Here is a 22,464-nt window from a genome sequence, read left to right on the forward strand (position 1 = left end):
TTTGCAGCAGCACGTGCAACAAAATGGCGTCCAGCATTCAAAAAACCCCTCAGCTTGCATTAACTAGCCACACACAAGGCATGCAAGCTCCACCCTCCAGTCGTTCTTAGACTTCTTATTGGGTGAGCAACACAGCCAAGCAACAGTTGGAGCCTCCCTCCTCCCTGGCCGGCAGAGAGGGAAGGAGAGGAACTGCTTCCTTTGAAATTTAAGGGACATCATTTAAGGGACATCCATCAATAAGGGACAGCAGCGGGACATGGCGCTGGAATAAGGGACTGTCCCTTCAAATAAGGGACACTTGACAGCTATGGTCATGACATTGCCCTCATGCAAAAAGGGGTTCATTGGGGCTTCATCAGGCAGAACAGGAAAATTGTTTGTTTCCCCCCTTCTTGCAGGACAGATGCCAAAGGGTTTTGGGTACTTAGCTGTGCCTGATGCAACTCATTTACTATGAGCAAAGATGATGCTGGATCAGCGTAAACATTTGTAAGCTTAAACAAAACCCAGCAAGCACCTCCTGGCCCCTTAAACATTGACACATTCCTATTGTTTATTAGCTTTGGTAGACAAGCTCATACTTTATTGCAGGTGTGGGGAACCTTTGGCCCTCCTGATGATGCTACAGTCATCCCCAGCCAGCGTGGTGATGGGAGCAACATCTGGAGAGTCAAAGATTCCACACACCTGCTTTATCGGATGGACTATGAATGACTATAAAGGACTTCAGTCAGTTAAGTTCTACATTTCAAAGTTAATTTGAAAAATAATGACTCTAAAAGTATGCTCCAGAAATTTAATGAAAAAGTAGATAACTTGTTTTCAAGAATTCTTCATCAGAGTTCAACCACTTATACGTAAAACTATTATTTCCTTTGGAGAAGAACCAGTGTTTGGTGATAAAATCACTGTTTGGCACACAGGTTTAACCTCTGGCACCTGCAGTTAAAACTATCAGGTAGGTGGTGATGGGAAAAGAGACCCTTATCATGAGATTCTGGAGAATGTCTTATTAGTCAGTGCTGTATCAACAGCCTGTTCTGGTATAAGGCAGATTCCAACTTACTATATTCCACATACTTACAAAAATAGCCAAGCTTATTCCCTACTTAAATTCTGAATAGCTGTATCCTCATTCATTTCTAAGTTATTCATATACACTAACAAGGGGAAATTACAAAGGTGTATACATGAGGAAGTACAAGGTGCAATGCTGTGTTTTGCTTTAGTTTTACTTTTTTTAAAAAACTTGTAACTGCTTTACCTGTTGTAGCCTCACTTGGGACTTGTGATGAATGGTGGGAAATAAATTGTGTGTGTGTGTATTTCACACCAGTGGACTGTTGTATAAAATAATGCATAAGCAGGTGGCTAGTAACTTTGTCACACAATTGATTGTGCAATCTGTTGCACCAGTTTCTTCGAACATAACTGTTGTGTTGGATTCTTCTGTTGTGCAATATTAAAACTCGCCTGTCTGTCCCTGGGCCGGTGGAGAAGAACACGGGATACAGCCCATTCTCTCTCTCTCTCTCTCTCTGTGTGTGTGTGTGTGTGTGAGAGAGAGAGAGAGAGAGAGAGAGAGAGCGCACGCGCGTTTGTGTGTGTGTACACACACACACATACATTTTGTTATTCCAGTTCTGTCAACAGATGGAAGTGAGCCCATGGAGAACTGCTCTTTCACAGAGAGGGTGTTTCTGTCAAGTAAATATAGGGGTCCTGCAATAGGGGAGCAAGCTCCTTACCTTCCCCCCACCTTTCCCCTGGATTTGTTGCCATTTAAAACATGTGGAGATCATCTCTCTTTTTCATTTTATTTTAAATTTATATTTATCTTCCTTTCTTCTTTTTCTTCTTTTATCTGCTTTGCTTTTGTTTATGTTTTGTTTTGTTCTTTGGTGTCCTCTGCTCTGGGTTAAAGAGGGTACACACTCGAAGGTGATGTCTGGCTGGTGTAAGACCCTGAGTGAGAGGCAGGGAAGGAGAGATCTTCACCACTTTTGGTGAAGGCATTTGCTAGGGTGGCAAGTATAAATATCCTAGCCCCATACACAAAGCCAATCGACACAATCAGCAAAAACTACACAGCAGACTTCTCATGGTAAAGTATCATTGCAGACCATCTAATGATCCTAATGAGGAATCACGTTTGAATAGTTTTCTGTATTAAAATACCCAGCAACCTCCCTGTGTGTAGAAAAGTAGCACATTAGGGAAGGGGATCCCTGACCTCTCTTCCCATATGACAAGATTTCCTTAACACCCCCACCCACCCACCCAGTGCGCTCTTCTGCCCCTAGTGATTAAAATGTGCCCTTGCAGTCTGAAGTGGCATAGTCCCAGAACCACATAATTGATATGGCCTTGTTAACACTTCCCTGAAAAACTTCTGCTTCTAACTTAGGTTCCATGCTCTCAATATTCCCCTGTCTCCTGAAGACACAAAAGCCTTTGTCTAGATGGTTGATTATGATCATCACCATGTACAGAAAAAATATGCGACTTTCACTTTATTTTCCATTGTTTTCTTCTTTAATAAGCTAGAAGTTATTTGTTCATAAAGTTGTTTTTGTACAGCCATATAGTATCATATTTACAAAATATTACACAAATTGCACTTTGAATATGACGGCCTTGTTCCAGGAAAGAGAAACAAAAATAACATTAATTTAAAAAACTAAAGAAACCTCCAGACATGAAATTACAATGTGCCAGCTGACTGCGTAACTGCAAGCCAGCTGGTTCAGTGAGCAAAATAAAGCATTTTCCTTTATAGAATTCTTCTTTAAACATGTAAGATTTATAGAGTATGACACAGGACAATATATCCTTTTACAATACATAAGTCTTTTAAAATTTACACTCAGTATACTTATAAATTACTTTTAAAAAATCCATTAAAAATAACTATATGCAGCCAACGTCCTTTCTAGTGGTGAGTACATTCACTTAATACCATGAGTGGGGAGAAAAAATTCCAAGACCCTGTACTTACAGATTGCACAGGGTCAGGGAGTGCAGGTGGGGAGAGTAGACTGCTATCTTGGAAGACAGGTATCAGGCAAAAACATGGATGTGGAAATGAATGGAAATACTTTTTTTTCTTCCTGTTGCCAGTATCAAAAACAAAACAAACAGTGCAACAACCAAAACTCTGGCTTGGACCCATCTGAATTATGTAATTGTATCTCCTTTTCCCCCAACAAGGCCAGTGCTGAAAGGAAGGCTTTGCACTGGAAGAAATGGGAATTAGTACCCTGGAGTGTATGCAGAGCCCAGCACTTCCCAGCAGAGCAACTAGTCAAAATGAGGGCCAGAAGACAAGTTTCCAAAGGATCTTTGTGCACTTGCTGAGTGTGGCTCAAACAGAAACAAGCATCTAATGTGTGTGGGGGAAATGCAATGACTATCATGCAGTTCGGGACACAATAGCAGGATTTGGGGGGGGGGGAGAGGAGTGCAGCTTATTAGTCTGCAACATACTAGCATTTAGGGAGGTGGGTGCAGAGAGTAGGGTAACCCTTTCTGGCTGTGGGTGTCCTACATTGCTTTATTCCTTTTCCTCTCTTTCTTAAAGGGTAATTTGAAGCAGGAGGAGCACAGATGAGGATTCCTATGTCAGCAGCCAGACAAAGTCTGACTAACAGGGCAAGTGCAAAAGAGTAAAGTGGCAGTAGATATCGAGTGGGATGAAGTTTGTCCAGCTGGTTTGTGCCACGAGTCCCACACAAATGGAGCTGCAATTTTCAATTGCTCCCCTTTTTTGTAATTGGAGGCCCTGGCCTGAATTTGGAAGTGGCTGCTCGCATGTTTGGTTTTAAACCACTGATTCTTAACCAGTCAGACCACTCAGACTGGAAATGAGGCGTAGGACCTGCATACAATCACTAACAAAAGCTGGAAACTAAAGGTTATCAGATTCCCTGCTCTCATGCATACAATCACAGTACACTGCCCCTGTTGGTAGTTTTTTTATATTAAAATATTTTTTTAAAATTACAGCTACATTTGTATGGGTGGTACAAAGCAGCTGGGCAAACCTTAGCCATCTTAATATTTTCTGCTATCCTCAGTGATGCTCTGAAAAAATGGGGCTCCCCAAAGGTCCACTTTAAAAGATACATACATTACTGCTAAAGTCAAGAACTGGAGCAAATTTTCCCACACACATTCACAGGTATTTCATCACAAAGACAAACTCTTGAAAGCTCCAAATGCAAGGTACTGGTGGGAATTACCTCATGACATAAGGATGCAAAAAAACGACTACCTTCTGTTGTTTCACACTGTCAAGACCTCAGATCTAATTCTAGCTTCCCCCACCCACCCATTTACCTTCCTGGCATAAATGTCCCACATTAAAGGGAGAAAAAAGTTAAGTCCCACATTGTGGGGGGAAAGTTAAAAAACAAAACATATTTACATTGAACTTCAGTAACCATAATACTATCAAAGAGCTTCAAGTAGTCTCTGATTTTGTTTTGACTTTGCTTAATACTGATGTTCAGCAAAAAAGTGATGTTAAATCACATTTTAAACAGACTGATTGTGACAGCAGCCCTCCTTACTGCTTCTCCACCCATCTGCATTTTACTTGAGTAAAGTGATTGTGGGAGTGACTTTTTCCCTGCCCGTCAGTCTGTTTGTGGAGCTTTTTGCTCATCTAGCAGCAGAGTGTGTCCAGGGCATAGCCAGAAAAACAAAGGGTTCTATCTCCTAATATTTATGCTGCCTATCCTGTACCCTGAAAACAGAACACCTGTTGTGGTTATGGCTACTGAACATTCGGCACAAATATTTGGCATTGACCTACCTGGAATCAAACTGGCATTTGTTATTCTGACCTTTTTTTTAAAAGTCAAAAAGCTCTCTTTTCCACAACAGGTATGCACCTGACGGTTGTCTGAGAAGTGCTTGGGTGGAAATGAACATTTTTAAATATCTGGCAACACAATGAAGCAAATAAGGAATAGCTTCGAACAAGAGCTTGGTCTCCTTTATGCTGCGGGTCCGTCTAAGAGGGCCCTTGCTTACGAATCCCAGTGCAAAAACCCAGTCCCTAAACTTGGCTGCTTTGATAGCTGGGATCAAGAAGAGGTCCCTGAACTCCAATTGTCTTCTGGTGTTCTTGTCTGCTTGCACATTCCCTTGCCCATCACAGACAGAACTGGGGACTGACAGACTATGCAGATACAGCTCACCGGCCCTTCCTTCCTTCAGGTTTACTGAGGGAACACACTGAGTCCCAACACACTGAGTTCCAGAACGCCGGTGGCAGCAGACGGTGTTGAAGAAGCAGCAAGATGTCACAGATGAGATGTTACCATTTTGCTGAGATCAGCTGGCGCGGCTCATACCATAAATTCATTGTTTCCAAGTAGCACCAGCTGCTGGGCATTGTTGTAATTGGCAGCATCCGGCTGTCTCTTCTGGCCTGGCCCGGCAGTTGCCTCTGGGAGCTCTTTGGCTTTTGGTGGGGAGTTCTTCACATTCTTCAGCTTCTGCTTGCCCTTCTCGGGATTGAAAGTCCCTCTAGTGGTGAATTGCGGCTTGTCATCCAAACCTCTGAGGTGCCCTGGCGCTTGTTCGAGTGCTGAGGCATCCCCAGAGGGAGCTGCCCGGTAGAAAGGCGATTTGGAGTATATCTGGAATCGCTTCCTAGTTACATGAGGTAAGCAGGAGGAGGAAGAGGAAGGGGAGGGTGACAGAGATGGAGCAGACACAGAGGATTCTACCGACTCCACAGATTCCTGCTGCTTCTTCAGATGCCTTCGAGGCCTGGTAGTGATGGTGTCTGCCTTGATGGGTCTGGCAAAGCCAAGTGCTAAATTTCTATCTGGCAGAAAAGAGATACAAGAGAAGTGTTAAGAAGTGTTGGCATTATCCCAAAATGCACATATCTTACTGAGTTGTATGGAAAACAGAATACAATCAGGGAAAACTACAATGGGAAGGCACACCCAAAACAAAAAGACAGCTGCACATGTTGGTAGGATTCCCAACCTGTTTGTAAAACTATCTTGGGAATTTTTTTCTTACATTCCTTAATAAATACTACTTGGAACAAACTGCTACATAATGGAACTGTAACTAAGCCTTCCTTTTTTTGCGGTGAGCACATATTCCCTGCTTCCAAATCCAACTGTTCCCAGGGTCTGGTGCATGTAATACATTGTGCTCCCTACTCATTGATTTCTCCAACTGGTGATCCCTTCTGTTCTTCTTGCCTCTCATGGACCATGGCAAAGGGCACCCAGTCTATCATTAGTTCTCTTGCTTGCATTCTGTTCTCATCTGCTATTTAACCCAATGGGATAAATCACCTCTGGGAGAGCTGCACAGAGCAGGTTGTGTGCAAACTACAGAGGTATTTGGAAAGGCTGGAGTTGGTTATTCTCCATTGTATTACTTTGGGAAGACCTTTAGGATCATCACCATTATTAGAATGCAGAATTGACTAGGGGGTATTTCTTTCTCCGATACAGTCAACTTTTGCAGAAGCTGGCTACCCATACTGTCTGCAGCCATGAGGTCTAGAACTTTGTTTTAACACAAAAGTTGCAATACTCAGGTTTCTGAGGGATTCTTGAATTCATCACACGGGAGGCAATGAATGCCATTTTCTCCAAGCAACATCAAAACTGATTTATATTGGACTGCCAGCAAGGCATCATGGCGGAAGCCACAGCAGCGAACAGCTCCTGAAGCCAACCAGAATCAATTAGGTTACCTGGCTGGCGCCGGACCGCTGGGACTGCTGCTGCTGCCGCCAGAACCGACAAGGAACCGGGTGAGCCCAGCGCAGCAACTAAGGGAGCTGCCGACCCCTCCCCCCAGGCTGAGCCGAGCGACCTGAGACCTAAGCCGGCAAATAGGAGAGAGGAGAGGGGGGGGGGGACCACCAAAAAACAAACACGGAGCCCCAACCTTGCTGCTGCTGCTATCGGCAAGGCTGCTGCTGCTGAGAAGGGAAAGGAGGAGAGGTAGGAAAGAACCCTGGGAGGGCAAGGGAAGCCGTGAAAAAACACGTGGCTGAGCCTGACCCGAGCCTCCCTTCCCCCAACCTCGGCTAGGAAGTGTGATAGGAATTTTATGGTCCTAGATATATGGTAATGTTCATAACTACACGTACATAGATCAGCACAGGAAGACTGACCTGAAGCCATTTTTGATTCCTAAACTGAGCAAATGTTTCTCTGCAAGGTCAAACTGGAAAAGTCTCCCCATTGTCTCTTTCCTCACAAATGCTGTCTTAAGGACACATTTAAGATATGAATAGGGTGTGAGCCTGTGACCTGGCCCAGGAACTAAGTATTTTACCACTACAAAAGAATGGCCAGGCTCCCAAGGCAATCCAATCAAGTAACTTGCCAGACAGGAGATAAACTGTGACAGGAGAAAAACAACATGCAATGTTCTGTTTTAGACAGCTTGTTTTTGTGAAGGTGTGATGTATCTGAGGGGTGGTCTTAGGTTACACCCCTTCTGTGATGTATGTATAATGTTTCTGGGGGTGGTCTTGATCTACAGGGTGGCAATTTCAAAAGTCTTTATAAGGCCTTGCACGCCATTTTTCTGGGTCCCTCCTCTCTCCTGCAGGTGAGGGGAGCACCCTGTTGCAACAAATCAATAAAGATCAGGCTTACTAGCTGCTTTGCTTCTCAATATTCTCTGGTTGGCCTCTGTTATCTTCTCCTACCAATAGGGAACCTATGTAAGGACTCTATATGGGCTCTTGGATACCCCATAAGGGAAAAGGGCATATTTTTATTTACAACAGAAGCAAAAGGAAGGCTGCGCAAACCCCTGTCCTGCTTTTTTCAATTTTCAATTATTATTATTACTTTTTTTTTTTACTTCCTTTTGGTGTGAGTGTTTTTTACCTCCCCCGTTATTCTTCTATTTTTTTTTAAAAAAACAACATATTACCAACCAACTTTTTAATATTATATTACTCTCATTAACTCTATTCCCTACTTTTTTTAATATACAAAACTCCCCCCTTTTTTCATATGCATTTTTAACCTCCTTTTTTAAAAAAACCCAACCCCCTTCCCCCCCTTCCCTAAATCTTCAGCCCTTTCGCTAAATTATTATTACCACCATTTTAAAAATACATCCATATATTACCCAAAAACACATTTTCCATCCCCCCAAAAGGGAGGGGACTTTTTGCTTTTGCTGTTGTCCTCTTTCCTTCCCTCCCAGTATTTTTTACTTTATTTTTACCAGACAAGCTGCCCCTCACTAACATATTTTCCCTATTTTCTGTATTTCATTTTATTTTCACCCCAGTCTCTACCCTCATTTCTATTTTTTGAAAAAAGGGGGAAACACTTTGTTTTTAATTACTATTTTTTATCATCATCATTACTTCTTTTTTTTAAAAAAAAAAATCATTTTTATTATTATTACTACTATTACTCCTCTTTTCCTCTTACTCCCCCTTTAGTTTCTTAGTTTGTCTGGTTTTGAGGAGGGAGCCTTACCTTCCCCCCCATTGTCCTGCAACTACAATATTACCAGCCCCTCTGAAAATTAAATAAAATAAAAATACCCCCCCCATATCAGTGCTACTGCCACTGGTGCCCTTCCCCCTCCCTTTTACTTTTCCTTTCTTCTCCTTTCCTCCTCCCCCCTCCCCCTCTCCTTCTCTGTCTCCCCTTGCCCCCTCCTTTTTAAAAGAACACATACACATTATTATATTAAATTTGCCCCTCTCAAAAGGGCTCTCTATACATTTTCATTTCTACAATACTTTTACCTCTGGTATACAAATACTACTGCCAGGCATCACAACTTCAACATCTTCAGACCCCCCCCCCCCGCTTTCCCTCTTTGATTTAGTCTGCTTCTCTAGTCTGTCTCACCCTCCTAACCCTAAAATCTACATACACATACCTCCCCACACACTTTCATTAGCAATCCCCCCCCCCCCGTGTCTTACCTCATACTATAACTAGAACCACCACTGCAACCAAACATTTTCATCTTTCCTTGTCTCTTCCCCCCTTCTCTCTCTCTCTTTTATTCTCTCTTTCCTTCTTTCTTTCCTTCCTCTCCTTCCCTCCTTTTCTCTCTCCCCTCCTTGACTTCCATCCCTCCCCTCCCCTCCTTTTTCACCTTCAACCTCTATACTGCTTTGCTGGGTTCTGTTCCTGAACACATCCTTGAAATCCTTAAATTCCTAATTCTTTACTACGAACCCCTAACCCCTCCCTCCACCCTCAACTGGACCCCAATACCCCTTTCGTGAGGATCCATGCACAGACGTGTACACACAGGTGCACCCACGAATAACCCCCCCAAACATACACTCTCCCTCTGACCCCACCCCACCAGTCTCTCATACCCCTGCCTACCATCCCCTTTATGTGAACCGTCTGTCTGTTGGCTTACTCATCTGTCTGCTTGGCTGCCCCCACCCCACCCCGGGAACACTGCTGAGGCGACTGAGGGAACCCCAGAGAAGCCCTTAAAGCACAGCCCAGACAGGACACTAATGACTGCCTAATCCAGACGCTCTGTAAAAGCCACCAGTCAACAACGCCTGTTCAGCTCAACAGATCAGCAACACCTAGGAATCACCACACCCCTAACCACAACACGCCCTGCTCCAAGAGGATGCCAAACAAATTTGATGCCAAAAACACCAACGAGACTGGGATGACACCAACCAGGGAGATGGCAAACAGCACCAAGAACACAACACCCCCCCCAAGATGACAACGACCCAGCAACAAAACAAGAACTGAAGGAAGTGAAAATGAGACTAACAGAACTACTCAAAGCATTCAGTGACATGACCTCCAAAATGGAAACTCTTGAAAAGAAGAACCAAATACAAGAAAGAATAATAGAGAAGTACCGAGAGGAAAACACACGTGTCAATAATAAAGTGGCTAAACTGGAAAGCCACCTGGAAAAAGTAGATATGGAAAACACAGCCATGAAAATCAAACTGGCAGACTTAGAAGACCGTAGTAGACGCTGCAACATCCGCTTCTGCAACTTTCCTGAAAAAGTGGAGGAGAAAAGCCCAGCAGACCTAATTGTACGCTGGCTGAAAAATACAATCCCAAACCTGACACTCGAGGTAGGCGACCTGGAGAGGGCTCACAGAGCCCTAAAACCTATGCCGAAACCCAACGCCCCCCCACGAGACATCATTGTATGCTTCACACGCTACAAAAAGAAAGAAGAGGTATGGAACAACCTCAGAAACTCAACAGCAAGCCTTCGATATGGAGACAACGCCATATTGGCCTTACAGGATTTATCTCAGGACACCCTAAATCGGAGGAAAAACCTACGCCCATGCACCCAGCGCCTCCAACAAGCAGGGATCAAGTACTGATGGGGCTTCCTCTTCTGCCTAATAGTAACAACCAACACAACACAACACACGGCTACCAACATACCTGAAGCCCTGCAACTACTGAAGAACCTCAAACTCGATCCTCCACTGGAATGGCAACCGACAGACCCACCAAGTGACAGTCATGACCACCACGATGAAACAACACCAAACAATTGGACAACAGTAAAGAGGAAAAAGAAGCAACAGAAGCGACACAACAATGCAAACCAGCACATCCAACCACCACCACGCACAGAAGCATCCTGCCGAACATACAGCACAAGGCAACAGACCAGGATCAACCAAACCAACACATCACAGATGGACAACCCTACAACAACCACCACAGCTGAATGAAGCACCCAGAAGACATCTCGAACTGAAGGACTGGTGATTTCCCCTTTCCTTCCCCCTCCCCCTAGGCCATAAATATAGCCAGCACCATCAGCACCCCCTCCAGCCCTGCATCTCCACAGATGTCCACAGAAACTTAACTCTTTTAAGTTTCCTATATCAATCATTAGTAATTGTTTTTAGTCTTACTATATTAATCATTGGTTATAATTTAATTAGGAGGTTTTCATGCCTGTCTAGTTCTGCGCTCCCTTTCCCAGTCTTTAATCTATTGGTGATTAATGCAACCTTTGCTTTGTACTTGTGTTAACCAATCAGCAATAAGCACATATGTGGCAATGCTGTAATAATCAACAAAAGAGGCTCCTTGGGACTTGCTCGAGGAGATGCCTCCCAGATGACACTCGCTACCTGTCTGTCGTTATTTCAACCCAACATCTGGTGACCCCGACGTTACCTGTGGAAATTGTGCTCATGCCCACCCAAATGGCAGGACCACTACCACCTAAGGTCGCAGGCTTAATTTTACCCAAATTCTCTGCAGCCAAAGAAGGAATCCAGGTTATTCCAGGAGTCCTAGATCCTGACTATGTGGGCACTATCATGGTTCAATTTTGGAGCCATATGCCCATGCAGTTAAAAAAGGTCAAAACAAAATAAAAAAATTCCTTCCAGTAGCACCTTAAAGACCAACTGAGTTAGTTCTAGGTATGAGCTTTCGTGTGCATGCACACTTCTTCAGATATCTGAAGAATATCAGGTATCTGAAGAAGTGTGCATGCACACGAAAGCTCATACCTAGAACTAACTCAGTTGGTCTTTAAGGTGCTACTGGAAGGAATTTTTTTATTTTGTTTTGACCATGGCAGACCAACACGGCTACCTATCTGTAACTGTAGTTAAAAAAGGGTGAGTCTTGGGCACATTTGGTAGTGCTCCCTTCTCATCCTACTGCTTCTATTATGGATAGTAATTTGTACCAGCTCTCTCCTCTCTCTCCACAGCTATTAGCGGTAATCCAGAGGATCGGTGAACAGAAACTTCTTCGTAAGTACAAAATCAATGGCAAAGTTCTGGAAGGCTTGATTGACACAGGCGCAGATTTCTGTCATTTCCAGTAATTGCTGGGACCCCACTTGGCCCCTTGAGTCTGCCTCTGCAGTTTGGGGTGTGGGTGGACCTCAAACCTCTTCTAAAAGCGTACAGTGGCTGCCTGTTTCTCTGCCTGATAGCTCTGAAACCATTGCATATATCCAGCCCTGTGTGCTGAAAATCCACCTCAATCTGTGGAGCAGAGACCTGCTGCAACAATTACAAGCTACCATTCAATTTAATGAGTAAGCTTGCACTCCCCCTTACCTGGAAATCTGCTACCCCTGTATGGGTAGAACAATGGCCCATAACGGGGGGAAAGCTACTTGCTTTAAAACAATTGGTCAATGAGCAACTAGTGGCAGATCATATTGAGCCCTCTGTTAGCCCCTATAATACTCCTATCTTTGTCATAAAAAAGAAAAGTGGAAAATGGAGATTTCTCCAAGATTTAAGGAAAATTAATGAAATTCTTGAACCCATGGGGCCCTTGCAGTGTGGTCTGCCTAATCCAAATGTAATCCCCCATTCCTACCAATTGGCTATCATAGATTTGCAAGATTGCTTTTTTCCATTCCTTTACAGGAAAAGGACTGTAAATTCTTTGCTTTTACTGTTCCTGTGTTAAATAATAGCCAACCTACGGAATGGTATCAGTGGAAAGTTTTACCGCAGGGAATGCTGAATTCCCCCACCATGTGCCAACATTGTGTGAATCAAGCCCTCCAGCCTTTCCGCCTTCAGTATCCACACATCCTAATTTATCATTACATGGATGATATATTACTGACGGCCCCCCCACCCCCCCTCAATGGAAACAGGATATGGTAGCCTGCTTGTCAATTTACGGTTTGAACATCGCTCCTGAAAAGGTGCAGGAATCCTCTCCTTTTCATTATCTAGGACACAAAATGATAGCTAGCTATTCCATTCCCATAATCCCTGAGCTTCATGCTCCAAAAACAATGAAATATGTAGAACTGCAACAATTACTGGGCAACATTAATTGGATTAAGACCATATTTTAAAATCCCTCTTGAAGTTTTACAGCCGCTTTTTTCAGCCTTAAAAGGCCATCAATCTCCTGGTGAGCAAATTACTTTGACCTCTTCTCAACAGAAAACTGTTGCCCAGTTAAAGGAAATTATGCGTGTCCACTGGGTTGACCGAGCACTTGTTAATGTTTTGCCAGATGTAGTCATAATGACAGATTCTGTCCAACCTTTTGCGGCCCTTATTCAGCTAGGCCCATCAAAAGTTCACGTAATTGAATGGCTGTATTTACATCACACGCCAAAGAACACGGTGACTCCTTTAATGGATCTCCTCACTCAGCTCATCAGCAAGGGTCGCCGCCGATGCAAAAGCCTCTTTGGCATCGATTGCCACCAAATTATTGTGCCCATGCCCTTAGAACAATGGAAAACTGTTTTTTTCCAGTAGCATGGATTTGCAGTGCGCTTTAGCAGATTTTGTTGGCCAGGTGGGATGTCATGTTCCCACCGACCCTCGCCTGCAGATGGGCAAACAATTTTCCTTGTCTTTTTCGTCTATATTGTCTCCTGCCCCTTTGGATGCCCCTATTGTCTTTACTGACGGAGCCCCCTCCAGGGGGGTAGTTGCATGGCAACAGAATGGGGAATGGCACAGTCTCTATACTCTCCCACAAAAATCAGTTCAGCGTTCTGAGTTGGCAGCTGCTGTTAAAGCTCTGCATCATTTCTCTTCACAGCCAATTAATCTGGTGGTGGACAGTCTTTATGTAGCAAACGTTATAACTCGTTTGCAGGGCAGCTATGTAAGTCCCTTATTGGATGACAATCTATTGAGCCTTTTTCTGTCCTTACAATTGCTTCTCTCAAATCGCTCCCATCCACTATTTGTGGTGCACATTCGCTCTCACCAACCATTCCCAGGCTTTCTCACTGATGGTAATGCAAAAGCAGACTCTTTACTCAGGGTTTTGCCTGTCTCCCCCATTGAAAGTCATGCTTTCCATCATCAAAATGCAAAAGCTCTTAGCCGCCAATTCCAAATTCCGTTGGAAGCGGCTTGTGCAATTATCCAACAATGCCCTCAATGCTCTAATCAGATTGGCCACCCCAGCCCTGGTGTTAATCCCCGTGGGCTGGAGGCCAACCAGTTGTGGCAAATGGATGTGACTCATTTTTCCCCTTTCTCACCTTGGAAGTTTATACATGTCTGCATTGATACGTTCTCTGGTTTCATTTGGGCCACCCCTCAAAGGGGAGAACAAGTTAAACACGTTTGCAATCATCTTGTTCCTACCATGTCAGTCATGGGCAAGCCCCATTCTTTAAAAACTGACAATGCCCCAGCGTATTGCGTAAAAAGCTTTGCTCAATTCTGTGAAACTTGGAATATTCACCATTTATTTGGCATCCCTTATAATTCTCAAGGCCAAGCTATTGCTGAACGTGCTAACCACACTTTGAAAACTGCTTTAATCCGGCAGGAAAAAAAGGCCGGAGTCCCAGCCTCACTTTCAGAAAAGGAAGGCTGGTTGGCTAGTGTTCTCTTTACTCTTAATCATTTGAATGTTTCCATACAGGATCATGAATCCTTTACTCGGCTCCAAAAGCATTTTCAGCAGAAAGAGATACTTCCAGCCCCGCTGGTCCGTTATAAAATATTACCCTCCAACGAATGGAGTGAACCAGTGAAATTGATTACGTGGGGAAAGGGTTATGCTGCAGTTTCTACTCCACAGGGTGCTCGCTGGGTTCCCGCACGCTGCGTCTGCCTCTATCATGGCTTGGCAACAGGCCCTGCAGAATCTGATACCACAGTTCGACGGTCAACTGCAGATCGCCCAGGATGCGACGCCCGGCCCCCCCCAGGACTCGCAAGCGGGGAAATCGTGACGTGGGGCCAAATAAAACCACTCTCACTTCAAGCTGAACAGTTTAGAAAGGAACAGCACCTGGAATTTGCTTCTATGCCTCATTTCATGCCTTAATATAAATTCCATGATAGTGCTCATTTTCAGTGTTTTGTTTTTGCCCCTCTCTGCTTCCGCTCCTAACAGCGGTGATTCCACACCAATAAATGTGTGGGAATCTTTTGCAAAAAAGCTCAATGTTTCTTCCTTTTGCCTAACTCAACAGGTATCAATAGGTGAAATCCTTGGCTCTTGCCTTATCCCTGTTTGCCATGACCCTTTTGATATGCAAAATGATACCTGGTTTTATTCATCCCTACCCCAAAATGATTCCCTTCGCACCCTTGGTTATTCCGGTTACCATCACTGGGGTAACCAACTGCGTCGACGCCCATCTCTGGCAATTGATTTGTTAACCCCATACGTGGCCTCCTCTAATGCCACTTGTGCCCGTATGGTCAATTGCACTAAAACCAACTGTGTGAAAATGGGCAAGGATAACAATTTTAATTGCTCTAATTATGTAAACATTTCATATATATATAAATATACAGAGCTGCCTGAAGGCTGGTTCTGGTCGTGCCCAGGCTATACATTCAATTACCGTATTTTTTGCACCATAACACTCACTTTTTTCCTCCTAGAAAGTAAGGGGAAATGTCTGTGCGTGTTATGGAGCGAATGCCTGTGGGTAGTGGGGGGGATCTGCTGCAGTCGTGAGCAGAGGATCCATGGTTCCCCTTCCTTCCCTCCTCCTTGGTTACAAAGCATGGATCCACATGGATCCTCAGGATTTTTGCATTGGGCTACACCAAACTCACTGTCAGATCACATGTCTATGGCCACAGCATGAACCACAAAAATCATATATCCACTATTTCGTTTAGAATATTTTTTTTTCTTGTTTTCTTCCTCTAAAAACTACGTGCGTGTTATGGTCTGGTGCGTGTAATAGAGCGAAAAATACGGTATATTCCGGCAAACATCAGCCATGGCACACCTTGTTGCTTAAGCCGTTTGTCCATCATTTTACCCAAGAAGCATCATTTATCTCGCTCTCGATATCAACGCTCTGTAGAATTGACTAATGATTGTGATGGTTCTGTTTCTCTCCCTAGCAGATCTGAATATATTTCTCTAGCTGTCTCTCTCTTAGGAGTCCCTGGACTGGCTGTACGGAATAGCAGGAATATTAATTCTTTAGCTTGCTCTGCAGCAAAAGCTCTGAACTTTACCGCACAAGCCCTTCACCTTTTGAATAAAGAGCAGAGTGAGCTCTAACATGGACTCTTACAGAATCGCGCTGCAATTGATTATTTGCTGATGCTTCATCATTATGGATGCGAACAAGTGGATGACGTGCTGTTTTAATATTACTGACAATTCTAAGGCTATTCAAAAATAGATTTCTCATTTGCAAAATCTCACACATCACATCAAACAGGACGTTGGACTTCCTGGCCTCTGGGATTCGTTTACCCAGTGGCTCACTGGCTGGTTGCCAAATCTGAATTGGCTTCGCAATCTTTTCCAATATGCTATTGTCATAGTATGTATATTAATTTTGCTATGTTGCTTCATCCAATGCATCCCTGGTCCCATACGCCTTTGGTCTCAGTGTTTTTCTCCTCCTCAGCCACCCAATAAAATCACTGCTGCCTACTTTGCGAAATGGCAGCACCAACAGTAAACATTAGGGGAGATGTGGGCAGAATTATTTCGGGCATGCGCTGGCAAACCACGAATCCCGAAGTATTTTTGTTCCATTCACCCTGAACTCACTTAACAACATCGGTGGGCAGAATTATTTAGGGTATGCGTTGGCAAACCACGTATCCCGATGTATTTCTGTCCCCCTCACCATTAAATAAAGAAAGGGGGAGATGATGGGATGCTATGAGTCTTGCACATGACTGTGGCCTGATGGGAAGTCTTGCTCCTAAGCTTCGCTTCTGTACATAATGCTGCACAAACCACCCTAATACTAAGACATTCACTCACCACTTTAGAATGTTCAGTTCACATTGAGTTCAGGAAAACATTGTCCTTTGACCTGTTCTTATATGCATAGTTGATCACATCTACGGAATGTGCTTGTTATGCTCTTTTAAGTTTCCTATATCAATCATTAGTAATTGTTTTAAGTCTTACTATATTAATCATTGGTTATAATTTAATTAGGAGGTTTTCATGCCTGTCTAGTTCTGCGCTCCCTTTCCCAGTCTTTAATCTATTGGTGATTAATGCAACCTTTGCTTTGTACTTGCGTTAACCAATCAGCAATAAGCACATATGTGGCAATGCTGTAATAATCAATAAAAGAGGCTCCTTGGGACTTGCTCGAGGAGATGCCTCCCAGATGGCACTCGCTACCTGTCTGTCGTTATTTCAACCCAACAGATCCCCACCCCAACGCCAGTCCAGATGACTTCAAAACATATTACCCACCACCCAACAACCCACAAACAGGCTAAAATCTGACACAATCAGCACACAATATAAACCAAAGGCTTATATCGCCCAATAGACTTTTATAAAACCTTTGTCAACACAAGAAATACAAGACAAACTAGAAGACACCCAAATGCCCTGGTTAACACAACACCAAGTACATGCCCTCTTAAACAACCCAACAGTAAAATCAGCAGCAACTAGGCCCCCGACAACCTTCGAAAACCTCCTAACAACAAAGGGAAACGGTAAAGGGACGGTATCCGCAATATACAAAATACTACTCCAAAATCCCTCAAACCCCCTAGACACAATCAAAAAACAATCGGAGAATGACATAGGCTATGAGATTAACCCCACTCAATGGACCAGAATGTGGTCTAAACCCCCCTTTAAATCCATATCAACGAAAAGAAAAGAACTCACTTTGAAACTCACCTAGAGGTGGTACCTAACACCAAGAAAACTAGCGCTAATACGCCCAGGAACCTCACCAAAATGCTGGAGAGGGTGCACCTCCACAGGCACATACCTCCACATGTGGTGGGAGTGCCCCAAAATCCAACTATTCTGGAAAACAACCATGCAAGAAATAGGTAAAATAACTAAGCAAGTATTAGACATCACCCCAGAATTGGCCCTACTAAACATCTTCCAAGACAACAATGCCCATTTACACCACAAAGAACTCATAACCCACCTACTTTCAGCAGCCAGAAACACCATAACCAGACACTGTAGAGACCTGTCAGGAGTAAGCATGGACCAATGGTACCAAATAGTATGGGAAACAGCCCTACTAGAAAAATTAACCAATAAACTGAAACTGACATGGGGACAAACAGAAGAAGATGGCTTTACCCCGGTATGGCGCCCCTTTATCACATACACAGCCCAACAAGACAACGACAATAATCCACCAACAGCATACAAATCAATATGGCTAACCTGATCCGAAACACCCACCCACCCCACTCACACACGAAAACAAAGATCACCACATCCAATCACAAACAAACAACCACACCCTAGGCCAACCCCAACCTCTCTTACCACCAAAGGAACACAAGTGAACAAAACAAACAGCGCTGACACCAAACCCTACATACATTAAGCATAACAGAAACATCGCCACCCAACCCCACCCCCACCCATCTTCCCTCCCTCCACCCCCTTTCCCCCTCCCCAATGTCTCAACAAATGAAACGGATTTGTAAAAATGTTACATGGAAAAAATATGAGAGACATTACACATACTTCTGTAAAACAAGAAAATCTTTAATAAAAAATTTAAAAAACAACAACAAAAACTGATTTATATTTCAAACTTTGCATATGGTAAAGCAGACACATCAGTTATAATGCATATGCAAAGACAGACACCCAAAGATAGTTAATCGCATCTTGTGCATATGGACGAATTAACTAGGAACAGTCCTTATTCACCTGCTCTGTCCAAAGTGTCTCCTTCATAACCAACGTTCAGGTTTTCAGAGCTGTGGGCAGTGCCAATGGAGGCCTCAGATTCCAGAGTTTCATCATCAGAGGCTCTTGGGTCTAGTACCAGCATCTCAACAGTTAAGTTTTCCCTGAGGAAACAAACAAAAAACAATTGGACTAAAGGGAAGAAGAGAAACCAGCAGTGTGAGCAGGGAGTCTGGAAGTACTGGAGTATTTAGGTCACTAGAAAACACAACATTATCTGGAGCAAACATTTTTGGGCAAACGAAACCGAACAATTTTAACTGAAGATACATTGTAAGATATTTACAGCTGGGATGGTTCTAGAAAGCATTTGGTTATCACAAACCTGCTCCCAATCTGAATGTGCAACCCAGCTCCTATGTGAGGCTTTCATTTCTTGAACCGTGGCAACCTTGACCACCCTCCTTGCTCCTCAGTTCCACTCATCCACTTACTTTTCTTTCTGAAGGTTTTCAATCTGTTCCGTCAAAACCCTCTCTTCTTCCTGCATGGCAACTTTCTGCTGCTCAGAGACCTCCGCCTCCATGGCCTCTTCGCCACTCAGGACCTCTTCAGAAGCATCAGAGGCAGATGGCAACCGGAGAGGAGCTGGAGATGAAGGACTTGGGTAGGCCCCACGATGTAGCCGACCTTTACCCTGCAGGCACAGTAGCGCTAATGAGGAGCACGGCCTTTTAAGCCCACTCTGAAAATTACTGACACCCCTGATATATGTATGCAATATAACGAGCAAACAAACAATACCTGTGTGTGACTGGCAGAGAAAGACAAAACAGGGAGCAAATACACATTTAAGGACACATGAATTATTTCAGAGGTTCTTTAAAAAAACATTTCAACTATAGATGATGAGCAGAATTTTGGCAGATATCAGAAGTCACTCCTTTATTCTACAGATGTAGTTTACAACAAAGGTACCTCAGTCTGTTGGCCAAAGCATCTGTGCAAGAAGAGAATATCTGGATTTCTACATATATTACTATACTATATAGTATATTATTATGCTATACTATATATAGTATACTGTACTATATAAAATCTTCCCACACAATATTGTAAGAAACCTTTGTGTTTTTCTATGTGGAAAGTCTGAGAACAAGAGATAAATCCACCTATAGTTGATTATCCTCCATTTTGCACTGTGTAGTGAAATTCCATGACTAACAAGTGCATGAGGGTAGCTATCCCTGAAGACAGTGCCATGAAATATTCAAATTCTGATCAGGCAGTTCCAGACTGTCCTATGGAACTGGATCCTACATGATCACACCTGTCTCAATTTACACAATTTCCTTTTCTTCTTGAATAAGCTTGCTCTAGAGAAGCAATCCTGGACCTCTGAAAGGGTGGAGCCGACGTTCTTATAACAGGAAAGAATTCCCTTTTCCCTCTTAGGCGGACACTGTGTGCCGTACTCCCAGATAAATAGAAAATATCCCAAGGTTGCGCCTCTGTGCAAGAAGACCCAACGAAGCGCTGAAAGCAAATTTGATACAATTTGCTTTCTTAAGAGTCAAGGCTTTGAACTGCACACTTGCAAGATTGCATTTAAGTCTAGAAGAAAAACTGCAAAAGTGAGAATGGAGCGTGAAAGATCTTTTTTTATACACTATTGAGAATCTGCATAGAAACACAAAAACAACTTTTGATGGATCAGATGAAATGGTCCCATCTACTTCAGCACCCTGCCAGCTGGTTTTGGAAAGGGCATGAAGGCAATTGCACAGTACACCCACGTGCAGGTACAGAAAATGTCCAGTAATTGTTTTTCTTAGGGAAAAGCAGCTTCAAGTGAAAGAGCTCTTGTGAAAAGTGGTGGGGAGAAGGCATTGAATCCCTCTCTCAGACTGCCAGATCTGTACTCCAATCTGTACAGCGGCTTTTCTGCCTAAAGAATTGTAGATGTGCACTCTCATAAAAGTGTGCTTGAAATCCCAAAGGAAAAGATGTTTGGGAGCAGCGATTTGAGGCAGGGATGTGGCAGGTATCTTCACTGCTCCTCTGCTCAGAATTACCACCCCCAGAGCTCCACCTCCTCCAGAAAAGGCCTGTGTTAAATTTGTATGTGTGGGACAGGTTGTTCCACTCACAGTAATGTCTGAATGCTTATCTAAATTCAAATATATTTGATTCTCTAACGTGGTTATGCCCCACCGGTGTTGTTGTTGTTGAAAAAGATTAAACAGGACTGTATTTAGTATATGGGACGCGGGGGGCGCTGTGGGTTAAATGACAGAGCCTAGGACTTGCCGATCAGAAGGTCGGCGGTTCGAATCCACGTGACGGGGTGCGCTCCAGTTGTTCGGTCCCTGCTCCTGCCAACCTAGCAGTCCAAAAGCACGTCAAAGTGCAAGTAGATAAATAGGTACCGCTCCAGGCAGGAAGGTAAATGGCGTTTCTGTGTGCTGCTCTGGTTCTCCAGAAGCGGCTCAGTCATGCTGGCCACATGACCCAGAAGCTGTATGCCGGCTCGCTACGCCAATAAAGCGAGATGAGTGCCGCAACCCCAGAGTCGGTCACGACTGGACCTAATGGTCAGGGGTCCCTGTACCTTTACCTATATTTACTATCCAATTGAATCCAATTATTTGAGCTGTATCTCAGTGATAGAACATGTGCTTTGTATGCCTAAGGGGTATCAACTTCTATCCCAGGCGTTTCAGTTAAATGCATCCTGAGTAACAGGTGTTGTGAAAGATCCCTGCCTAGGATCCTACAGAGCCACTGATGGTCAGAGCAAACAAACCAGTCAAGATGAACCAACACTGGCAGTACCCCACTTCTGATAAAGTGAAACACTCTGGAGAGCAGCAGTTTGTTCCTGGAGACAATACTGAGCTAGACAGATCTGACACAGTGCAAGGCAACTTCCTATGTTCATTTACTTGCAAGGAAGATTCATAATTACCATTGGCATTTCTTCTAGCAAGAAGAGGGGGAAAGCAGACTCCTACATTGCCCCTCTCTGGTAAGGTAATGGATGATTTCTTGTTTTCTGGTTCTTCTTGAGAATTCTAGCTATGGTGGTGGTGGTTGTTAGGTTTAATAAAAGTTGGATGGGGAAATAGCTTTTCAGAAGGATGGATTTGAATTTGCCCTCTTCCAAGCAAATGTTGCTTAGGATCTTAAAATGAAAAAAGGACTGATCAAGCGGGCAAGACAAGGAAGAGAAAAATCACTTAGAAGAAAATAAAGGGTTAGTAGAGAAGGCAGAAAAGGAGAAAATAAAAATGTAAGGAAACCAGCTCAAGGGAATGGTAAGGTCACAAATCACAAACACAACTTTCCAAGTGAACTAGCTTTATTCTGATATACTTTTAGTTCAGGGACAGGCAATGTGGCGCCTTCCAGACGTTGCTGGACTAGTTTCTGTAATCCCTGACCACTGGGTCCTGCTGTCTAGGACCGACGGGAGTTGGAGTCCAACAACATTTTGAGGGCCATATGTTCCCCATCCCTGCTTTAGTTGTTTGGAACTGCCTGGAAGTCCAGCCTCAATCTGTGACTGGAAAGCTGTTCCATCAGAAGCAGAGATAGGCTGGTGTTTTGCACTCCTCTAGAGACCACTTGCAGGTCAGATGCTGGAAGAAAGCAATGTACCATATTTTTCACTCTATAAGACGCACCAGACCACAAGTTTTTGGAGGAGGAAAACAAGAAAAAAAATATTCTGAATCTCAGAAGCCAGAACAGCAAGAGGGATTGCTGCGCAGTGAAAGCAGCAGTCCCTCTTGCTGTTCTGGTTTCTGGGATAGCTGCGCAGCCTGCATTTGCTCCATAAGACGCACACACATTTCCCCTTACTTTTTAGGAG

General features: G+C 43.7%; 1 protein-coding gene across 10 annotated transcripts in view; it reads right to left on the reverse strand.

Moving 5' to 3' along the window:
* Nucleotides 1-22,464, reverse strand: part of MYO9A (myosin IXA) — a 181,598-nt gene that overhangs the window by 25,206 nt on the left and 133,928 nt on the right. For 7 of the 10 annotated variants that reach the window (XM_081838610.1, XM_081838611.1, XM_081838612.1 and 4 more), the window contains 3 exons: nucleotides 19,085-19,287; nucleotides 18,612-18,754; nucleotides 2,516-5,842 (listed from right to left, as the gene is read on the reverse strand). The exons of 2 other annotated variants lie outside the window; for them this stretch is intronic. In XM_081838610.1, coding sequence (XP_081694736.1) covers nucleotides 5,358-5,842; nucleotides 18,612-18,754; nucleotides 19,085-19,287 — 831 coding nt within the window. In that variant the 3' untranslated portion in view covers nucleotides 2,516-5,357. Of the gene's footprint in view, nucleotides 1-2,515; nucleotides 5,843-18,611; nucleotides 18,755-19,084; nucleotides 19,288-22,464 lie in introns of those variants that run through there. One more of the 10 variants, XM_081838613.1, reaches the window with a different exon arrangement.

Source organism: Podarcis erhardii (genome assembly GCF_964252035.2).
Source record: "Podarcis erhardii genome assembly, chromosome: 14".
Taxonomy (NCBI): domain Eukaryota; kingdom Metazoa; phylum Chordata; class Lepidosauria; order Squamata; family Lacertidae; genus Podarcis; species Podarcis erhardii.